Source organism: Salminus brasiliensis, chromosome 1, assembly GCF_030463535.1.
Source record: "Salminus brasiliensis chromosome 1, fSalBra1.hap2, whole genome shotgun sequence".
Lineage (NCBI taxonomy): Eukaryota > Metazoa > Chordata > Actinopteri > Characiformes > Bryconidae > Salminus > Salminus brasiliensis.
Window position 1 is genome coordinate 84,851,195 of NC_132878.1, and position 19,941 is coordinate 84,871,135.

Here is a 19,941-nt window from a genome sequence, read left to right on the forward strand (position 1 = left end):
TTTTTCCCCTGTTTTATCAATGTGATAGAACTTTATAATTAATATAAAAATATATAAATGTTTAATTAAACATCTACCACCTTCAAATTTTTCTTTGTCTTAAAGAGTTTTACTAAAAAAAAGTTTGTGTCCTTGATAAAGGATTTTAAAAAGAGATTTGTACAATACGGAAAATGTGTGAAATATAACTTATATACAGTATAACAAACATTTGTGCATACAATTAATTATTCATCGTCCCTATATGTGAAATGATGAACGCAAACATTCAAACTTTTAAAATGAACAGAAAACATTAAAAACTGTTCAGGGTTTTATTTACGGCAATTAGCAGAGGCTCCTGTCCAGAGCGACTTAGGTTATATGAAGGTTATATGATGTCATAGCTAATATTCTTTAATGAGCCTTACCTTAACATGCAATAGTAGCAAAACTGTTCAAAGCTCATGACTGCCCAAACTTTCTAAAGACAGTGCACTTTTTCCATTCACATTCTACACTTCACAGAAGCTTAAGGGAAGGGTTTGATTACACCAACATTATAGTGTTTTTAAAAACTATAAAAATTTGTTTAAATAAATTGTATTTAATCTGGTAGCTCATGTAAAGGATATTGGAAGTTCTGTTTGGATTTATTTCATTTAAATACTATTTTTTGTCAGCCAAATGAACATCACTCTGAATGTTTGTACAGGTGAGTTTTATTCTTCTACTTCCTCTTATTTTTGTTAAATAATTAGACAACATGCCATTAAATAAAATTGAATAGAGAAGACATGAGGGGTTTCAATTATTAACTATTATCAGCTTTATCCTGTAAACCTTTATCTTGTACTCATAATATTACAGTAAACGGTTTTTTATATGCAATGATAAAGCCTTTGTCAAGTCTGCTGCACTCTAATAAAAGACTTTGCAGAAGCGTTTCCATACTTATAGAGCTGTATGAAATACATATGATATTAGGAATGTGAGATTTGAATGAGCAAGTTCTATTTTAGGTAAAAAAACATCCTCCCCTCAATATATACATTCACATTTGGCCAATCTGTGATTATTTATTTTAATGTACTTACATATATATATATATATATATATATATATATATATATATACAGTCATGCCCGAAAGTATTCATACCCCTGGCAAAGTTTGACTTAAATTTACTTTTATTTAACCAGAAGTTATATTTTTGCCTTGAAACGACACAGGCATCTCCCAGGAGATAACACGATGATGTACAAGAGGCATCATTGTGGGAAAAAGTATTTCTCAGCTTTTATACACATTTGAACAAAAAGTGGCATGTCCAAAATTATTCATACCCTTTGAAAACTGTCACAGTATATGGGAAAATCCAAAGTTCTATACCATTCCAAATAGTCCAAGCTGTTTTAAAGCATCCTAATTACCCTGATTCATTGGGAACAGCTGTTTTAATCAACTCAACAGGAGAAAAACAGCAGCTCTCTGCAGTTGGTTTGTGGACAGTCATGGCTAAGACAAAGGAGCTCACTAATGTGGAGCTCACTTGTGGCCGCTCACAAGTCAGGAAAGGGCTATAAAGCCATATCAAAATGTTTTCAAGTTCCAGTGGCTACAGTGCAAAGTATTATTAAAAAATACAAGAAGTTCCGCACTGTGGAAAATCTCAGAAGATGTGGTCGGAAGCCAAAAGTGACACCTGTGCTGGCCAGGAGAATAGTGAGAGAGGTGAAGAAAAATCCAAGGATCACCACCAAGGCCATCCTGGTGAATCTGGACTCTGCTGGTGGCGACATCTCAAGGCAGACAGTTCAACGGACACTGCACACTGCTGGGTTCCACGGACGCAGGCCAAGGAGGACACCACTTCTCCAGAAAAGGCACACAAAAGCCCGCTTGACCTTTGCAAATGCTCATCTGGACAAAGAAGAAGACTTCTGGTGTTCTGTTTTATGGTCAGATGAAACAAAAATTGAATTGTTTGGCCACAATGATGTGTGCACCATTTGGCGTAAAAAAGGAGAAGCCTTCAACCATAAGAACACCATCCCCACTGTCAAACATGGTGGTGGGAACCTAATGTTTTGGGGGTGTTTTTCAGCCAATGGACCAGGGAACTTGATCGCAGTAAATGGCACCATGAAAAAAGAGCAATACATCAAGATTCTCAACAACAACATCAGGCAGTCTGCAGAGAAACTTGGCCTTGGGAACCGGTGGACATTTCAGCACGACAACGACCCAAAACACACAGCCAAAGTGGTGAAGAAATGGTTAGCAGACAAAAACATTAATGTTTTGCAGTGGCCCAGCCAGAGTCCTGACTTGAATCCAATTGAGAATCTGTGGAGGGAGCTAAAGATCAGGGTGATGGCAAGGAGACCCTCGAACCTCAAAGAGTTGGAGCTCATCACTAAAGATGAATGGGCAAAAATACCAGTGGAGACATGCAAAAAGCTGGTCAGCAATTACAGGAAGCGTTTGATTGCTGTAATAGCCAATAAAGGCTTTTCTATTAATTATTGAGAAGGGTATGAATAATTTTGGACATGCCACTTTTTGTTCAAATGTGTATAAAAGCTGAGAAATATTTTTTCCCACAATGATGCCTCTTGTACATCATTGTGTTATCTCCTGGGAGATGCCTGTGTCATTTCCAGGCAAAAATATAATTTCTGGTTAAATAAAAGTAAATTTAAGTCAAACTTTGCCAGGGGTATGAATACTTTCGGGCATGACTGTATATACCATATATATACCATATATATACCATATAAAACTGCCACAAATTTGAATAAAATAATAAAGATATTCTTTAAATTGTAAATATGTTGTCACACTCTCTTTAATACAAAATAGATACAGCATGCAATCCAATGTTATTAATGTATTTGAGCAATAACTGACCCTGCTTTGCTGTGTACTTCCTTTGTACCACTATTTTACTCTGTTCTAAAAGAACCATTTTTATTCAATATTTGTTTTAAAAAATCTTTAAAAACTAATAAAACGTCAAGTTGCAGAAACCGAAGATTAGTAGACACCATTCCCAGTATACTGACTGACTTACCCACACAAGAGCAGCACAGTGGCACAGAAACAGTGACAGCACAAGTTGTCCCATGATCCAGTCAGGAAAAACTGTTCATTAAGATCAGTAGGTTTTTGGACAAGATATTGCTTAAATGTTCGTATTTAAAGTCTATTAGTCTTTCTTTCTCCCTAAGAACTTATCTTGTCTCCTTTTTCCAGAATATCCTGGCACTTCAAACTTTGTTCTCCCTTTCTTATACTTCTCTGTTTTGAATCTCCACCTCTTTTAGTCTCTCTGTCTCATGTATCTTAATGCTCTCTTTCATTGTTGTTGTTGTTGGCGCATTCATTCTACTCACTTTGTTCTTTCAAAAATAAATATTTTGCATATCTTTTATCTAGTTCGTCATATTTAAATAATTTATATTTAAATACATTACATTGCTGTCGCTCAGTGAAGTCAATGTTTTTCTAGACACTATAATATGTTTCTATGCATTATAAAGTTTACTCTGAACTTCTGCATCAGTTCCATCTTTTGAATTTGTTCAAATCCCAGTGAATACACATGTTATGATATATCAGGGAGGTACTGCATTCTTCAAGCTTTAAGGAATATCTATCAAAGAATGTGTAAAATGTAATTAATAAAAAGTCAAAGTAAAACATAGTTGTTAATCAGCAACATCTTGGCAGCACTAACTGTGTATCTGCATGAACAAGCTGAAACCAACTGGCTGTTTCCTTTTTGCAGCTCAGTTCCTAAAACATGAAACCCACAGACTATATCTATGCTAAAAAACTGAAGCAAATATTAGTCTGTAGTCTATAAGAATATAAAGTGTTTTTGAGGATTTTAAGCTATAAGTGGTGTTTGCTTCAGACTTTCAACAGGAATTCCTAAATCTGAAATTTCTAAATATTCAGTGCATTACAGAAGTATTCAACCCTCTAAATCAACGGAGACGCTGTTTGTTCCAGCAAGAATATATTTATTGCAAATCAACAAAAATATATTAAAATATATTTTGTCAGCATTCCATCTCTTCACATTACCACTTCGTAGAACCACCTTTTGCTGTTCTTTTGGAAAGGCACGCCAGTTATAGAACCCTTTTCAGTACTGGAACCATTTATCTTACCACTGCAAGCCTTAGTACATATTAAGGCATATTATTCAGTAACTACAGGGACGTCTCTACAAGCTGACATCTCTACAAACGTGCCGACTGGCCACAGGCTGTTTAAGGGGTTAAAGCTTTATACCCTGCTTGGGAGTGACTTTCACTCATTCTTCCTATCACATTTGCTCCAGATTGCTCAGGACTACAGTGAAGCTTGTGGACTACAATGTGCAATAGTTCTACAGATTCTCAACTAGGTGGACTTTGACTTGATCATTGTAAAATCCTTTTTTGTTTCCTTTTTTGTTTACTTACATGCAATATGCTATTAACAATCTAAATGTATTAACTAAAGACAAAACTTTTTTTAAACCCACATTATTACAGCTATTTTGCACCCAAAGACTTAATATCCCATACCTAAAGTGACTACAGTGCAAAACAAGCTGATTTAGTATTAAGGTATAGAAGTGTGTAACATTTGATTGTGAGTTCAACAATAAAAATTACTTATTTCATATTTGTTAAAAACAAACTGTTAACAATTAACTGTGTATCTGCATCTACATATAGAGCTCTCAATGTGAATTTAATAAAATACTGTTGATCTTTTAGTGTGCTTTGTGTTAATATGTAATATTACCCCTGTGTTTAAAAATTGTTTACATTTTTGCAATATTTCACATAATTCAGATAATCATAGAAGCCTATCAAGTCAAAATAGGGGTCATGAATATTACCATCATTCAACTTTGCATTTTTGCTTTGTGTATGCACAAACATGGGAAGGTGAGACATGAACAATTACTGGCAGGCTAGCAGATGTCATATCAAGTAAAATAGAACAACACGTTCTGCTTAGGGGTATGAAGTCATCAAAAATTATCTAAAAAAAACAAAATCAAGTATCCTGACAACGGTGATTAAGATGAATCTAATGAGAGAATTAGTGATTGATTTCTTGTGAACTAACTGTTTATACTTTTGAGTTGGCTGTGTTCTATGGTGTTAGGACAATAGCATTAGCATAGGTCATATCTGGATTTTCATAAATATCAGAATTTTCATTAGTATCTGGAATTTCATAAATATCTACATTTTCATTAGTATCTGGATTTTCATAAATATCCGGGTCTTCATAGATGTCTGAATTTTCATATACTGACTCAGGAATGGTTTTTGTGGGTCGCAGAGAATCCATGATGCACTGGTGCAAGAACATATACTGAGACTGCAAGGGAAAGGATAGCAGTGTTGGAAAAGCTTAAGGATAAAAGCAATATTAACTGCAATTACTGCAAGGTTTTTGTAATGATACATTTAAAAGCACGTATCATTATATGTAAGTAGAAATATAGATATAATACTTCTTTTATTTTAACATTTTTGCTTTCACTTGAGAATGTCTATTTTAGTTATTTCATGTAAAAATATACAGCAAGATCATAATAAAGTTACTAATAAATTTCTAATTTTACAAACATGTCTACAACATGTGCACTGGAAAGATATTGTAAAGTACAAGAACCTTTTCAACATATTTCTCCTCAACAATATCTTTCCATTGTTCTTTTTGCTGGTCTATGCTAAGGTCCCTCACTGCTGCTGGTAATGGGCTGTACCTCAGTCTGCACCATGAGAGGCCGGTTGAGTCTCATGCGATGTACACAGGCGGCAATGCTGACAGCTCTCTGTTTCTCAAGTTGCTGCAGTACCGTATCCAGGGCAATAAAAATGCCTGTCCTGCCCACTCCAGCACTGCAGAGCACACACACACACACACACACTCACATTCAACAGGACATACATACAACAGTCATCTTACTATGTTATAATTATTAAATATATAATTTATGCTTTATGTCTATTCTACATGTAGCATACTACTGTAGAGTGTGATGTGTTTACCTGCAGTGTACTACTGTAGGTCCTGTGGATGGGGAACTCTCTATGTGCTGTCGGACAGCCCCTTGGAACTGGATCAACTCATCTGTTCTCCTGGGAACTCCATGATGGGGCCAAGTCGTGAAATGGAAGTGACTTACTCTCCGTTCCTCAAAGTTAACAGTCTACACAAAACGCACACAAATAACAGACACACACACACACACATACACACACACACACACACACACACACACACACACACGACAAACAGTTTGTTCTCTCATGTTAAAAAAAATAATACAGTAAGAAAATAATAATAATAATAATAATAATAATAATAATAATAATAATAATAATAATGCATAAACATTATAAGGTATTTCTACATTTTTACCATTTAAGCATTAAACTCACATTTTTCACTTCAAATTCTCGCAGAGTCCAGCTTTTCTCTATCTGCTCTGATTTGACAGTGACCTGCAGGTTGCCATAAGCACAGGGACTGGAGTCCACTGGCCAGTACTGATCACACTTGATCTGCAGAACAATCAGGGAAAGAGTGTGAAAGGTCTCAGGTTCACTAATACAGTAGTAAAAAGCAATGCTTTTATATTACAACTGATGTTCACGACCGCTGTGGAATATAACGTTTATAAATAGTGCTTTAGTGCTGTATTCCCTCAAACATACCCTTGCACTCTCTGTACAGCTGGTCAGCATGACAATAGCCTGAGACTTCTGTTCCCACACCATCCTCCAGAAGTCACAGACCATGGAAGCAAGAGGACCCTGAGCAGCTATATACTGTTTGTTGTTTCTGCCATATCCCTAGCATATGTACACACACACACACACACACACACACACATTGAAACATTCATAACATTGTAGACCACAGTGTAGAAGTTGTACAGACTATGATCAGATTTGCTTAGCAACCTCAATCAATATATAACATATTATTACATTATTATTACTGGATTTCTTTGTATAGCGTTCAGTTGGATGTACCATACTTTATTTCCTCTGTTGTTTCTATATGACATTCAGGTGTGTTTGAAGGAAGACTTACAGGCATGTAGTTTGCATTGATATAGTCAGAGTCAGCACTGCTGTGTACACTGAGCTTTACACGAGATGAATCATCTACAGAAAAAGAAAAATATGTATATTTTGTTGTCTATTGTATTTTTTATGATATCCATAAGAGTAACACTCACAGGCCAGAACATTGCTGAATCTGTTCTTGCTCTGGTTCTTAGGGAGGAGAGCAGCTTTACAGCTCTGATCTGTACCCACAACTTTTAAGTCCTGTAAGCAACGAAACAACAACAATAATAAATCATTTCTGCAGCTGAAAATGATTGAGTAAAGCACATTAGAGGAAAACAGTTTTTTCACAGGCAGACCTTTTCCATGTGCCATTTCTATCTGGAAAGAGTACCATGGTTGCTTCTCACCATTGCACCATTGACTGTAATATGATTCATATTTACCCAAGACACACACACACACACACACACACACACACACACACACTGACTGTACCTCATATTCCTTGCTAAAGCCGCGATTCTCATCATGACTCATAGAGTTGAAGTGTTTTGGAAACTGTTTCAGGGAAATTGGCCTGGAAACAATGAAATAGCTAAATACAAATTGCTAAGCTAATCCCACACAATAATGAAATAATGTATATATATAACTACTACTGTAGAGCAAACTTACTCTTCAGATGACTTTCTAAACACACTGGAACAAAGAAATTGTAGACATCATTGGTCAGATTTGAATTGCTTTAAAGATAAAATATATATTGGAAATTGCTTCTAGACTCAAAAGTATCCAGATAAACAGCTTTAAAGATAAGACTTGTGTAGAAAACTACACAAAAACAGGCTGTATACAGCAACCATGTGAAAATATCATAGCCTATGGCTAAAATATCATAGCCATAGCCTAGCCATAACCATTTTTGTGATGACTATTTTTGTCAAATAAGAAGAAAAGAAAACAGGCCAACAAACACTTTATTTTATTCCCCCGTTCTCCACAAGGCAAATTACCATTTTTGCTAGTTTTTTCTAGATGCCCTAAACCTAATCAAACAGGTAATAATGACCTGTCCTCAAACCTGAGAAAATGTAGTAAGTGCAATCTGACTGTGGCAACGCAATCCAAGTGTTGTCTTAAAAACAATAGCAACACCCACCTGGGAAGCTCTGGCTTGTGATGCCATATAAAGATACCAATACAAAGAATGATGATGACCAACAGTAGGAACACCACAATGCCAGCTATGACTCCTGGAATAAATAGCTGAATTAGTTGTTTAATATTATTATTGATGGTTTGGATTCTTGAAATAAATCTGTTAAATATTTAAAACTGGAGGACTGTGTAGAGCAATCACATCTGTAACCTTCTCACCTCTTGGGTCAGTCTGACAGGTAATTGAGAGTAGGTTACTCTCTAAACCCCAAGAGAGTGCACTCACAGTCAGGGTGTACCACTTGGCAGGTTGCAGTCCCCCTACAGACAGACTTTCCCCACTCTCATTAAAACTTTGGCCATTCATGTTGACCTGCACAGCTGTCCTCTTCCCAATAGGAGGACCCCAAAAGACTGCTAGACCATAGCCTCCAGATACATACACACAGCGTAGACCAGTTACAGCAGCTGGAACTAGAGACAGGAGTGACAAGAGAGACAATAGAAGCATCATGATAAGGACAGAGCCTAAATGAAACATGCATTAGTGTTTATAGGCTTTTCTTGTTGAGTTTAATTTCTCTGTAAGTCTGCTTGGATAAATTGGTCAAATAAAGATTTTTCTTTTTTGCATGAAGTTTGTTAAAAATCACAAAAATTTCCTCTGCCTACCGAATTACTAGGAATAAGCATACATGGATATTCCATAACTGTCTGTGAAAGCATGGCAGGCAATTTCAAGTTTCACACAAACACTGCTGTACTTAGAAGTCATCAGTTATTGAGTTTCCCCACAAAGAAGGTGAGAAAATATTCCAGTGGGAGTGTGTGTGTGTGTGTGGGGGGGGTCATGAGAAAGGAGAAAACGGTGAAGACCTTGCATAGATCAGATGCAATACTTCAAGTTTCATTTGCTGTGCAGAACATCTTTCAGTAATTGGTCAAGTAGGGAGGATCTTGCTGGTCTCAAAGAAGGATAGCTGAAGAGGAAAGTGATGAGAGGGTCTGTCGCAGTTTTCAAAAGGGAGAGAAGGAAATATGTGGAAGGGTAGTTGCAATAAATGGAGCAAGAAGGTGAAAGACTTTGTGGAGGAGATGTGCAGGAAAAGCAGGGTTAAGAGTTAGAGTTAGTTAAGAGTTAGTTCAGAGTTAGTTAAGAAGGTTTCTTCGTCCAGAGTTTTTCATTATCACTGTTGCCTTGGCTTGCTCACTGGGTTTTGTTTTGTTGATCTTTTGTACTGATACTGGATTCCTGAAAAGCTGCTTTTTACAACATCAGCTGTAACAGGTGCTATGCAAATTACATTTGATTGATTGTGACAATGCTTTGCAGTCCATAGCATTCTGGCAAACCTAGGCTTATCTGGTTTTCATATAAAGTTGTTATTTCCTCGCTAATATAAACGGCCACACTTACTGGTGACACTGGTAAAGGTGTGTCCACTGCTCTCCACTCCTTCAAATACAGTGTACAGATTGAAGGTGTATTTAGTTCCAGGAGAAAGAGATGAGACTGTGTGTGTCACTACAGAACCTCCCTCTGATCCACTGATGGTGTTGTTTATTCCATTGTAGTTCAGTCTGTAACTGTAACTGCTGCTGTTGTTCACTTTGTTCCACTCTAATGTTAACTCAGTCTCAGTGCGACTCTTTACAGATACACTGTCAACACTGGATGGAACTGAAAGAGAGAGAGAGAGAGAGAGAGAGAGAGAGAGAGAGAGAGAGAGAGGGCAGTGGTAGAGGGGATGGAATTTTAAATAAGAGCTTAATTGCAAAACAGTGCTGAAGTGCACAACATATATCATTTATAAAATCTTCAGTTGTCTTTTACACAAAAAAGAAAATACCAAACACTGATGAAATCACAGCGCTTTAAACCTTACATATTTTTATAAAATATTGACAAAATGTGGCACCCAATTTTTGCCTTAAGCAAACAGAGCCAGTCAGGGGTGTATCCATGAAATATAATACACTGGGCCCCACATCCCTCATTTAATTATTACATTTTTAGGGCCCCTGTCAGTCACAGGCTATTTGAATTGCCCAAACACAAACCCATTTCCCCTCCCCAATATAGCACCCCTGGTACCAGTGACTGAATGTTTTTTATAAAGATTCACTGAGCACTGAAACATACAGTAACACATTGTGTAATTTATCATGGCACATAACATCAATGAGGAAATGTGTTTAAAAGGTTTGCTTTGATAAAGATTAATTATTTAAGACCCACAAGGATACAGTAGTTGCACTTACTGGTGACACTAGTAAAGGTGTATCCACTGCTCTCCACTCCTTCAAATACAGTGTACAGAGTGAAGGTGTATTTAGTTCCAGGAGAAAGAGATGAGACTGTGTGTGTCACTACAGAACCTCCCTCTGATCCGTTGATGGTGTTGTTTCTTTCATTGTAGTTCAGTCTGTAACTGTAACTGCTGCTGTTGTTCACTTTGTTCCACTCTAATTTTAACTCAGTCTCAGTGCGACTCTTTACAGATACACTGTCAACACTGGATGAAACTGAGAGAGAGAGAGAGAGAGAGAGAGAGAGAGAGAGAGAGAGAGAGAGAGAGAGAGGGCAGTGGTAGAGGGGATGGAATTAAATTTTAAATAAGAGCTTAATTGCAAAACAGTGCTGAAGTGCATGAAATAAATCTAAACATGACTGTGGGGTAAAGATTAATGTATATAAACAACATATATCATTTATAAAATCTTCAGTTGTCTTTTACACAATAAAAAAAAGAAAATACCAAACACTGATGAAATCACAGAGCTTTAAACCTTACATATTTTTTATAAAATATTGACAAAATGTGGCACCCAATTTTTGCCTTAAGCAAACAGAGCCAGTCAGGGGTGTATCCATGAAATATAATACACTGGGCCCCACATCCCTCATTTAATTATTACATTTTTAGGGCCCCTGTCAGTCACAGGCTATTTGAATTGCCCAAACGCAAACCCATTTCCCCTCCCCAATATAGCACCGCTGGTACCCGTGACTGGATGTTTTTTATAAAGATTCACTGAGCACTGAAACATACAGTAACACATTGTGTAATTTATCATGGCACATAACATCAATGAGGAAATGTGTTTAAAAGGTTTGCTTTGCTAAAGATTAATTATTTAAGACCCACAAGGATACAGTAGTTGCACTTACTTGTGACACTGGTAAAGGTGTATCCACTGCTCTCCACTCCTTCTAATACAGTGTACAGAGTGAAGGTGTATTTAGTTCCAGGAGAAAGAGATGAGACTGTGTGTGTCACTACAGAACCTCCCTCTGATCCATTGATGGTGTTGTTTCTTCCATTGTAGTTCAGTCTGTAACTGTAACTGCTGCTGTTGTTCACTTTGTTCCACTCTAATGTTAACTCAGTCTCAGTGCGACTCTTTACAGATACACTGTCAACACTGGATGAAACTGAGAGAGAGAGAGAGAGAGAGAGAGAGAGAGAGAGGGCAGTGGTAGAGGGGATGGAATTAAATTTTAAATAAGAGCTTAATTGCAAAACAGTGCTGAAGTGCATGAAATAAATCTAAACATGACTGTGGGGTAAAGATTAATGTATATAAACAACATATATCATTTATAAAATCTTCAGTTGTCTTTTACACAATAAAAAAAAAGAAAATACCAAACACTGATGAAATCACAGCGCTTTAAACCTTACATATTTTTTATAAAATATTGACAAAATGTGGCACCCAATTTTTGCCTTAAGCAAACAGAGCCAGTCAGGGGTGTATCCATGAAATATAATACACTGGGCCCCACATCCCTCATTTAATTATTACATTTTTAGGGCCCCTGTCAGTCACAGGCTATTTGAATTGCCCAAACGCAAACCCATTTCCCCTCCCCAATATAGCACCGCTGGTACCCGTGACTGAATGTTTTTTATAAAGATTCACTGAGCACTGAAACATACAGTAACACATTGTGTAATTTATCATGGCACATAACATCAATGAGGAAATGTGTTTAAAAGGTTTGCTTTGCTAAAGATTAATTATTTAAGACCCACAAGGATACAGTAGTTGCACTTACTTGTGACACTGGTAAAGGTGTATCCACTGCTCTCCACTCCTTCTAATACAGTGTACAGAGTGAAGGTGTATTTAGTTCCAGGAGAAAGAGATGAGACTGTGTGTGTCACTACAGAACCTCCCTCTGATCCATTGATGGTGTTGTTTCTTCCATTGTAGTTCAGTCTGTAACTGTAACTGCTGCTGTTGTTCACTTTGTTCCACTCTAATGTTAACTCAGTCTCAGTGCGACTCTTTACAGATACACTGTCAACACTGGATGAAACTGAGAGAGAGAGAGAGAGAGAGAGAGGGCAGTGGTAGAGGGGATGGAATTAAATTTTAAATAAGAGCTTAATTGCAAAACAGTGCTGAAGTGCATGAAATAAATCTAAACATGACTGTGGGGTAAAGATTAATGTATATAAACAACATATATCATTTATAAAATCTTCAGTTGTCTTTTACACAATAAAAAAAAAGAAAATACCAAACACTGATGAAATCACAGCGCTTTAAACCTTACATATTTTTTATAAAATATTGACAAAATGTGGCACCCAATTTTTGCCTTAAGCAAACAGAGCCAGTCAGGGGTGTATCCATGAAATATAATACACTGGGCCCCACACCCCTCATTTAATTATTACATTTTTAGGGCCCCTGTCAGTCACAGGCTATTTGAATTGTCCAAACGCAAACCCATTTCCCCTCCCCAATATAGCACCGCTGGTACCCGTGACTGAATGTTTTTTATAAAGATTCACTGAGCACTGAAACATACAGTAACACATTGTGTAATTTATCATGGCACATAACATCAATGAGGAAATGTGTTTAAAAGGTTTGCTTTGATAAAGATTAATTATTTAAGACCCACAAGGATACAGTAGTTGCACTTACTGGTGACACTGGTAAAGGTGTATCCACTACTCTCCACTCCTTCTAATACAGTGTACAGAGTGAAGGTGTATTTAGTTCCAGGAGAAAGAGACGAGACTGTGTGTGTCACTACAGATCCTCCCACTGATCCGTTGATGGTGTTGTTTCTTCCATTGTAGTTCAGTCTGTAACTGTAACTGCTGCTGTTGTTCACTTTGTTCCACTCTAATGTTAACTCAGTCTCAGTGCGACTCTTCACAGATATACTGTCAACACTGGATGGAGCTAAAAAAACAGAGAGGTGTGAAATGGATTTCAAATCCAGGTCTATTAAAGCTTTGATCATCAGCCAATGTAAATAATAACAGTAACAATCAAGTTACAATACATCATACGTGGTTGGGCTGGCAGTGCTCCGATTGTGACGATATGGCTAGATATCACCATAGATGTAGACAAAGATGTTGGAGTTGAGTAGAACTGACCCTGTGAAAAGAGCAGTAATAAACTTATGACCTATGTGCATACAACAGTATAGGCCCAGACTTTAATATGTAGTTAAAGTCATGTAGTTATTTTTCATGTTGGTTTTGAATTTCACACACATTTATTCTTAAGTATGTGCACATCTAATGCCATGTCTCGCAGAAGCAAGTGGTAAGAAGCTTCACTCGTTTTAGAATTGAGTGGTTAGAACTTTTAGGCTAAATATAATTACCAACTTCATTTTTGTTAGTTTCTGTTTCTAATCAAGGATAGCATACTGTGACATTTGTGCATTTTGTTGAGAAATGTGCACTAAAAAACTAAAGATACTTTAATTTGGAATGATTTGCTTTTAAGCTTTTCTTTGATCTGGCAGTGATAAGTTAGACTGGATAAGTAAAAATTAGAGCAACACTGTAACTCAACTAGTAAAGTATGATTCATTGTAATGCTGAGGTTTTCAGATTGATCCCTTTTGGCAGTGCAAAGATCACTTTTAACTGTTTCTCAGATTTTCAAAATATCAGTAACACTTTGCTTGGATGGCCTGTTGTAGATTGTGTCATAGATGTTTACCTAACATTCAACTAACATTCAACTGTATGTCTCTTCAATGCTGCATGATTTAGAAGATTGGGGTAGATATAGTAGGTGTTTTGAGTGAAACAAAATGAAAAATAATGAAGGAATAATTATTGTATTAGTAATTTATTCTGTAAACCATTCCATTTCATGTGAAACTAATAACAGAATGATAAGACTGCACCGTTTTTTCTTACATTTTGTTAATATTCTGTGCATTCATATCCCTTTATGTGCCACACCTTCTTGTTATCTGCTTCCCACTTTGTTCGTTCAGACTCTCAAACTGTTTGCCTGCTTATTTTATTTTTTTTATTTTACAAAATGTATGAACTCAAACATGCACTGATTTTGTTTTGTTGTTACTGATTCATTTCAGCAGTGAAAGAACTGGTTAAAACAAACAAAACAGAAGTGAATAAAAAATTAATTATTGAGCTACACCACAATATTTAGCCTTGCATTTCTTTACTAAACTAACAGAAGATTTTGTAGACATCATGATCTTTGTGTCTCAAGCATAGCTTACTATAGATTAAGACTGACTTACCCACACGAGAAACACATAGTGACACAGAAACAGCGACAGCACAAGATGTCCCATGATTTAACCCAGCAAAACAGTCCATAAAGACTAATGAAGTTCTTTACAGACAGCTCAACACCAGTCCTCCACAGCTTCACTTGTTGTAGAACTTTTACTGCACATAAACGTTAGACAGGTTCTTAGTTTGTCATTGGCTTCTGATTTGAAGCCTCTCTGTCTTCCTCCCTAAGAGCGTATCATAACCTCTTTTAATGGCACTTCTCTTTTTTCTGCTGCTCTGAATAAGCATTTCAATCTTTGTCCTCCCTTTCTTAAACTTCCCCGTTTTGAAACCAATGTATCATACTTAATGAGTCTAAGTTTATATCTAAGTTTGTCCTTCGTTTTGAATTTGTCTCTCTTTCTTCATCCTTAAGGGCATATAAAGGTTACATTTAGTGACGTGCTAATTACACTTCTCTTGTTTTGCAGCTCGGAAAATTCGAGCACTTCAAGCATCAAGGAACACCTATCAAAATACAGGTTAGACATAATACTTGTTAATCAGCAACATCTTGGCAGCACTAACTGTGTATTTGCATAAACAAACTGAAACCCTCTGGTTCTTTGCTTTTTGCAGCTCAGTCCCTAAAATATAAAACCTACTGATCATGTTGTTTCCTAGTGTGCCCATATTAAAAGAATGGGTTACCCATTCAATTTCTTTAGTCTATAAGAATATAAAGTAAATTTGAGGATGATCAGCAATAATCAGTAATATCATACATTTCATACAATCAGTGTCTGTTTATGGCTTTCATATCTCACATTGTTTACTTCAGCTCATCATCGGACTATTCAACTCTACAAGTCTTTTATTTTGTCTGGTTTACAAATAAAACACAAACTGTTCCGATAAGCATATTAATTACAAATAAACATGCTCTTAACGTACATTTTCAAAGTTAAAATTCATATTTTGACTGCATTCAATATCTTAACATTAGCACCTTTTAGAACCAGCATTTGCTACAGAAGTCTGTTGGGGTACAGCCTTGAAAATTAAGCTCTTTAACCCCTTAATGCAGAAAAGCTTATTACACACTAAGGTGTATTATTCAGTGACTGCAGGGACGTCTGTATAAACTGGTGGGCTATCCCTCGTTAGAAAATGTTGTAAGAACACCCCTGGCGGGCCATAGGCTGCTGTAAAGGCAATGTATATATATATATATAAAATAAACTTTTCACAGCAATATAATGTAATGTTCTCCTGGCAGATCTAGGTTGTTCAGGTTGTTTGGATGAAGCGTGTGGATTGGACTAAGATCTGGACTTTGACATGGTCACTGTACAATGTTCACTGTACACTGAACAACTCTTTTTGTTGGTCAAATTGTGTTGCCTTGGTCTTGTGCTTGGGATCTTTGTCCTGTTGAAAGGTAAATTTATTCATCCATCCTATGATTTTACAAATATCTCCACTGAGGAAAAGCTACCCTGATAACCCCTTATTGTATTTTTTCAGGAATAAGCAGTGTTAGATTTGCACCACAAATAGAATTTTGAGACAAAACCGCACAGTATAGCTGGGTTACTCTAATGCTTCACTCTAATGTTTTTAACAGTTTTTGCAGAGCTCTGGTGAACCTTTATGCCAGTCTCCTTCAAAGTAATTGTGGTGGCTTGCTGTGTCTGCTATGATGCATACGTTGGGGTGATGCAGCTTCTATTTCCTCACATTGAATATTTTTACCTACTTAGTTGACTTGTTTTTTGGTCTTTATTTTTACAGCTTTCTTCCTGATTCACTGTTTGCCCAATGGCACTTGAATTAAGGTGATCATTTACCCAGAGAAGGTGGATTGTTCCTTGTTAAAGCATTTCAGTAAGGAATTTTATCACAGAATATTTTATAACATAAAGCAAATAATGATTTAAATAATTAACTTAACTGAGGTCAATTCAATGTTGAACAGGAAGCTGGAATCCCCCCGTTGCTCTGAAGTAGAGAGGATGGGGTCATGTTTGATTGTCAGATTTTTAACCAGGAAATGAAATAGAGAAGGTTAGAATTTATAGGGCATAGAGTAAAGAGATGTTTTGCCTGTGGTCCTGCTGCCAATAGTAATCGTAATTTGTACTTATGCTTTGTGAATGCAGACCACACCCAAACTGAGCCGGAACAAGAGGAGATCAACTCTTTTCATCAGATTTTTATATATTGAATATTAAAATACAGCAAAGTGGGCCCAATGCCTCTACCAATGATATGTTCCTAATACCACTGACTGCAACACAGGCTAAAAGCATGATCAGTGAACCCCTATGCTTAACAGTTGGAGAGATACGCTTTTTAAAAATTTCTGTACCTTTTTTTTTCCAAACTCAAAGTGTATGGAGCACTTTATGAACTACAACCCGTGGGAGGCACTGTTCTATTATAGCAATTGCTTTGCTTTGTGTCTCATTTCAGTAGTAATGCGACCCTATATATGCTGCAGTAGTGAACCAATACACCATCATTAAACTTATCTAAAGTATAGATTTGTTTACGTTACTGTGATTAAAAATGATTGATTTTATTCTTGAGCAGTTTGATGTTATCTTCAGTTCAATTCAACTTTATTGTCATTATAATAACACAGGACTGTAAGGTACAACAAACACACTGTCAGGCTACATTTTAGAGTCAGAGGAGATGCTGATGGCTTTCCTTACATGTCTTATTACAGAGGTCCTGTATGGGTGGGAGGGCAGCTGCAGTGATGTACTGGACAGTTTTCACCACTCTCTGCAGGGCCTTGTGTTCAGCAGCAGTGGCACTGCCATACCAGACTGCCAACTGGTCAGGATGCTCTGTACAGTGTACCTGTAGAGGTTGCAGTGGAGCTGTTGTGGGAGGTTGACTCTCCACAGCTGTCAAAGAAAGTGGAGATGTTGCTGGGCCTTTCTGACAAAGTTTGCTTCTTATTTGCCAGCTTAACGTTTGAGATGATGATGATGAACCTTTTCTAGATGGTTTCTTAAAACACTTTTAGAAGCTCCTCCACATTTCAAATAGAAGAACCTCTATGTTCTTCAAGGATCTTGTCTGTTTAACAGTGTAGTTTCAGAGAGAAACTGTGTTCTCGAGTAGTATGATGGTTTTCCTTGAGATGAGATGGCTGCACTTAAGGTGCTGCCATGGATTTTGGGCCCCATGAAAAGATATTATACTATAAGTTTAACAATTCTGCCAAAATATTTAATTAATAATTTTATGGTCCCTTTAAGTCACAGGCCCTTAGATTCGGCTTATCGCCCCATGTCCCCCTTGGTCAGCTTGGTCATGCTGGTCCACCAACTTGGTGATGCTAGACACCCTAGTCAACCAGCTTGGTCTTGCTGTTCATGCTGGTCTACCAGCTTGGTGATGCTGGTCATGCTGCTCAACCAGTATGGTTAAGCTGGATCATGCCTGTTGTCTAGCTTGGTCAGGTTAATCATGCTTGTAGACCAAACAAAAACATACCTTATGCTGGGCAACTAGCTTTAGCTAGTTTATTGTTAATAGTATAGCCTGGGAGAACGACTACACACTGATAGTGTGTCAAGGGGGACATGCCCAATATGGAAATAGATGATGCCAGGGGCCAATGGGAAACTTTCAGGAGTGTGAGAGTGCTGTTAAAATCCCCTGGTGTGTAAGACTGAAAAGCCCAGAGGTCTGTGTGCCTTAGTAAGCATGTGCAAAAGTTCAACCAGTCACATTGTGTAATACAAAATTGCTTGGTCAGGTAGCATAGAGAATCGTGTTGGCACAATATCAGCATGAAATCTGTTGGCATGTTTTTGTCTGTTCATGCAAAGGAATTCACATTTCCTCAGCTCAGTGATTCAAAATCCCAAATCAGGGGAACCAAATATAGTTGTCATTATTATAGTGTAACTAATGTGGTTGTCTTTTTTCCAGTCATTGTAAGTCTGCCTACCTCCCTTGAATGTGTACTCCAGCCTTTTAGTGTGTGAGGCCTCACTATGGACGAGATACAATACATGGTGAAAAACGCTTACTGATCACATTCCACAAGCTGAATGGCTTTGTTTTTTTGTTTGTTTGTTTCTTTTTCTTTTTTTTTTTTTTGCATGAATCTATTTAAAATTCTGTAACTGTATTTTCATCAGCTTGTAGTATCTGAACTGTCTGATGCTTTAATAGGTTGTGTTGGTTATGTTTAAATATACAGGCTGGAAAAAAATGGAAGAAAAGCATGGGAAACCAGATCGCTGTATCAGTGTATGCAGCACTTGCAAACACTTCATTCTCATTATCTGTTCAGGCAGGGTTCCTGCAGTGGTTTTCAGTCAAAGTGTGTTTTAAAATGTATCACATTGTTAAATAAATTTTTATTATTATTGCAAACCAGCCAAAACACAATTTTTCCCTGCCAATTTCATGTAAAAGCTTTCAATATCTGGCAGGAAACCACTCGTTTCGGTAACTCATTTTGGTAAAATTAAACACCTTCTCTCTCTTTCTGTTGTGTTAAATGACGGTTACTATCTTCCTTGTTCAATCCAATGAAAACATAAGGTGGGAAGAGATGTCAGACATCCCACCTCTCCTCCTGTGACTCACAGGATTCTCCAACCTATTGATAGAGGTTTCCTGATGCACGCAAGTCATATGCAATTTACCGGTACATTATATATCAGGCTCACATGCACTTGCAATTGCCTTGCATTCCTCATTAGTGTGCATACTACACACACACTACACTCACTCTCTATGTACATTATTGCACTGTTTAAATGTACAGGATTTAATATATGATAAAGTGGTGGCTCAGCGGTTAGAGCGCTGGGTTATCGATAACAGGGTTGTGGGTTCGATTCCCGGGCTCGGCAAGCTGCCTCTGTTTGGCCCTTGAGCAAGGCCCTTTACCCTCTCTGCTCCCCTCCGCTCTGGGTGTGTGTGTACTTACTGCCCCAAGATCACTAGTGTGTGAGTGTGTGTTCACTACCACAGATGGGTTAAATTTCGCTGTGCAGTTTACACATACATGCAGTATGACAAATACGTGCACCTTACAAATGTTAACATGTCTTCTATTTACATACAGACACTGGATAAGGTGTAATTTCAGGTGTAGTGAGAGTGGGGAGAAGTCTTTGTGGGTGCAGTGTGACTGAGCATAGGTC

General features: G+C 37.2%; 1 protein-coding gene and 1 long non-coding RNA gene across 3 annotated transcripts; one reads left to right on the forward strand and one right to left on the reverse strand.

Annotated features, from left to right (window-relative positions):
* Positions 1-3,989: 3,989 nt before the first annotated feature.
* On the reverse strand, positions 3,990-15,242 carry LOC140565495 (receptor-type tyrosine-protein phosphatase H-like). Of its 2 annotated transcripts, XM_072691429.1 has the most exons (18): positions 14,782-15,242; positions 13,559-13,649; positions 13,185-13,448; positions 12,304-12,567; positions 11,413-11,676; positions 10,503-10,766; positions 9,658-9,921; positions 8,460-8,714; positions 8,242-8,335; positions 7,758-7,781; positions 7,578-7,659; positions 7,250-7,340; positions 7,102-7,175; positions 6,720-6,857; positions 6,444-6,566; positions 6,051-6,211; positions 5,765-5,900; positions 3,990-5,373 (listed from the first exon to the last, which is right to left on the reverse strand). In XM_072691429.1, the coding sequence occupies exons 1-18, from the start codon at positions 14,833-14,835 to the stop codon at positions 5,143-5,145; spliced, it is 2,874 nt and encodes a 957-aa protein (XP_072547530.1). In that variant the 5' UTR covers positions 14,836-15,242; the 3' UTR covers positions 3,990-5,142. The 2 variants fall into 2 exon arrangements, with proteins under 2 accessions (XP_072547530.1, XP_072547536.1); XM_072691435.1 differs by lacking the exons at positions 7,578-7,659; positions 7,758-7,781; positions 8,242-8,335 and having other exon boundaries at positions 8,527-8,714; positions 14,782-15,240.
* On the forward strand, positions 13,791-16,939 carry LOC140565510 (uncharacterized). The gene is made up of 3 exons (XR_011980600.1): positions 13,791-13,820; positions 15,250-15,300; positions 16,921-16,939. It is a non-coding gene; the product is annotated as an uncharacterized lncRNA (long non-coding RNA).
* The last annotated feature ends 3,002 nt before the right edge of the window (positions 16,940-19,941 follow it).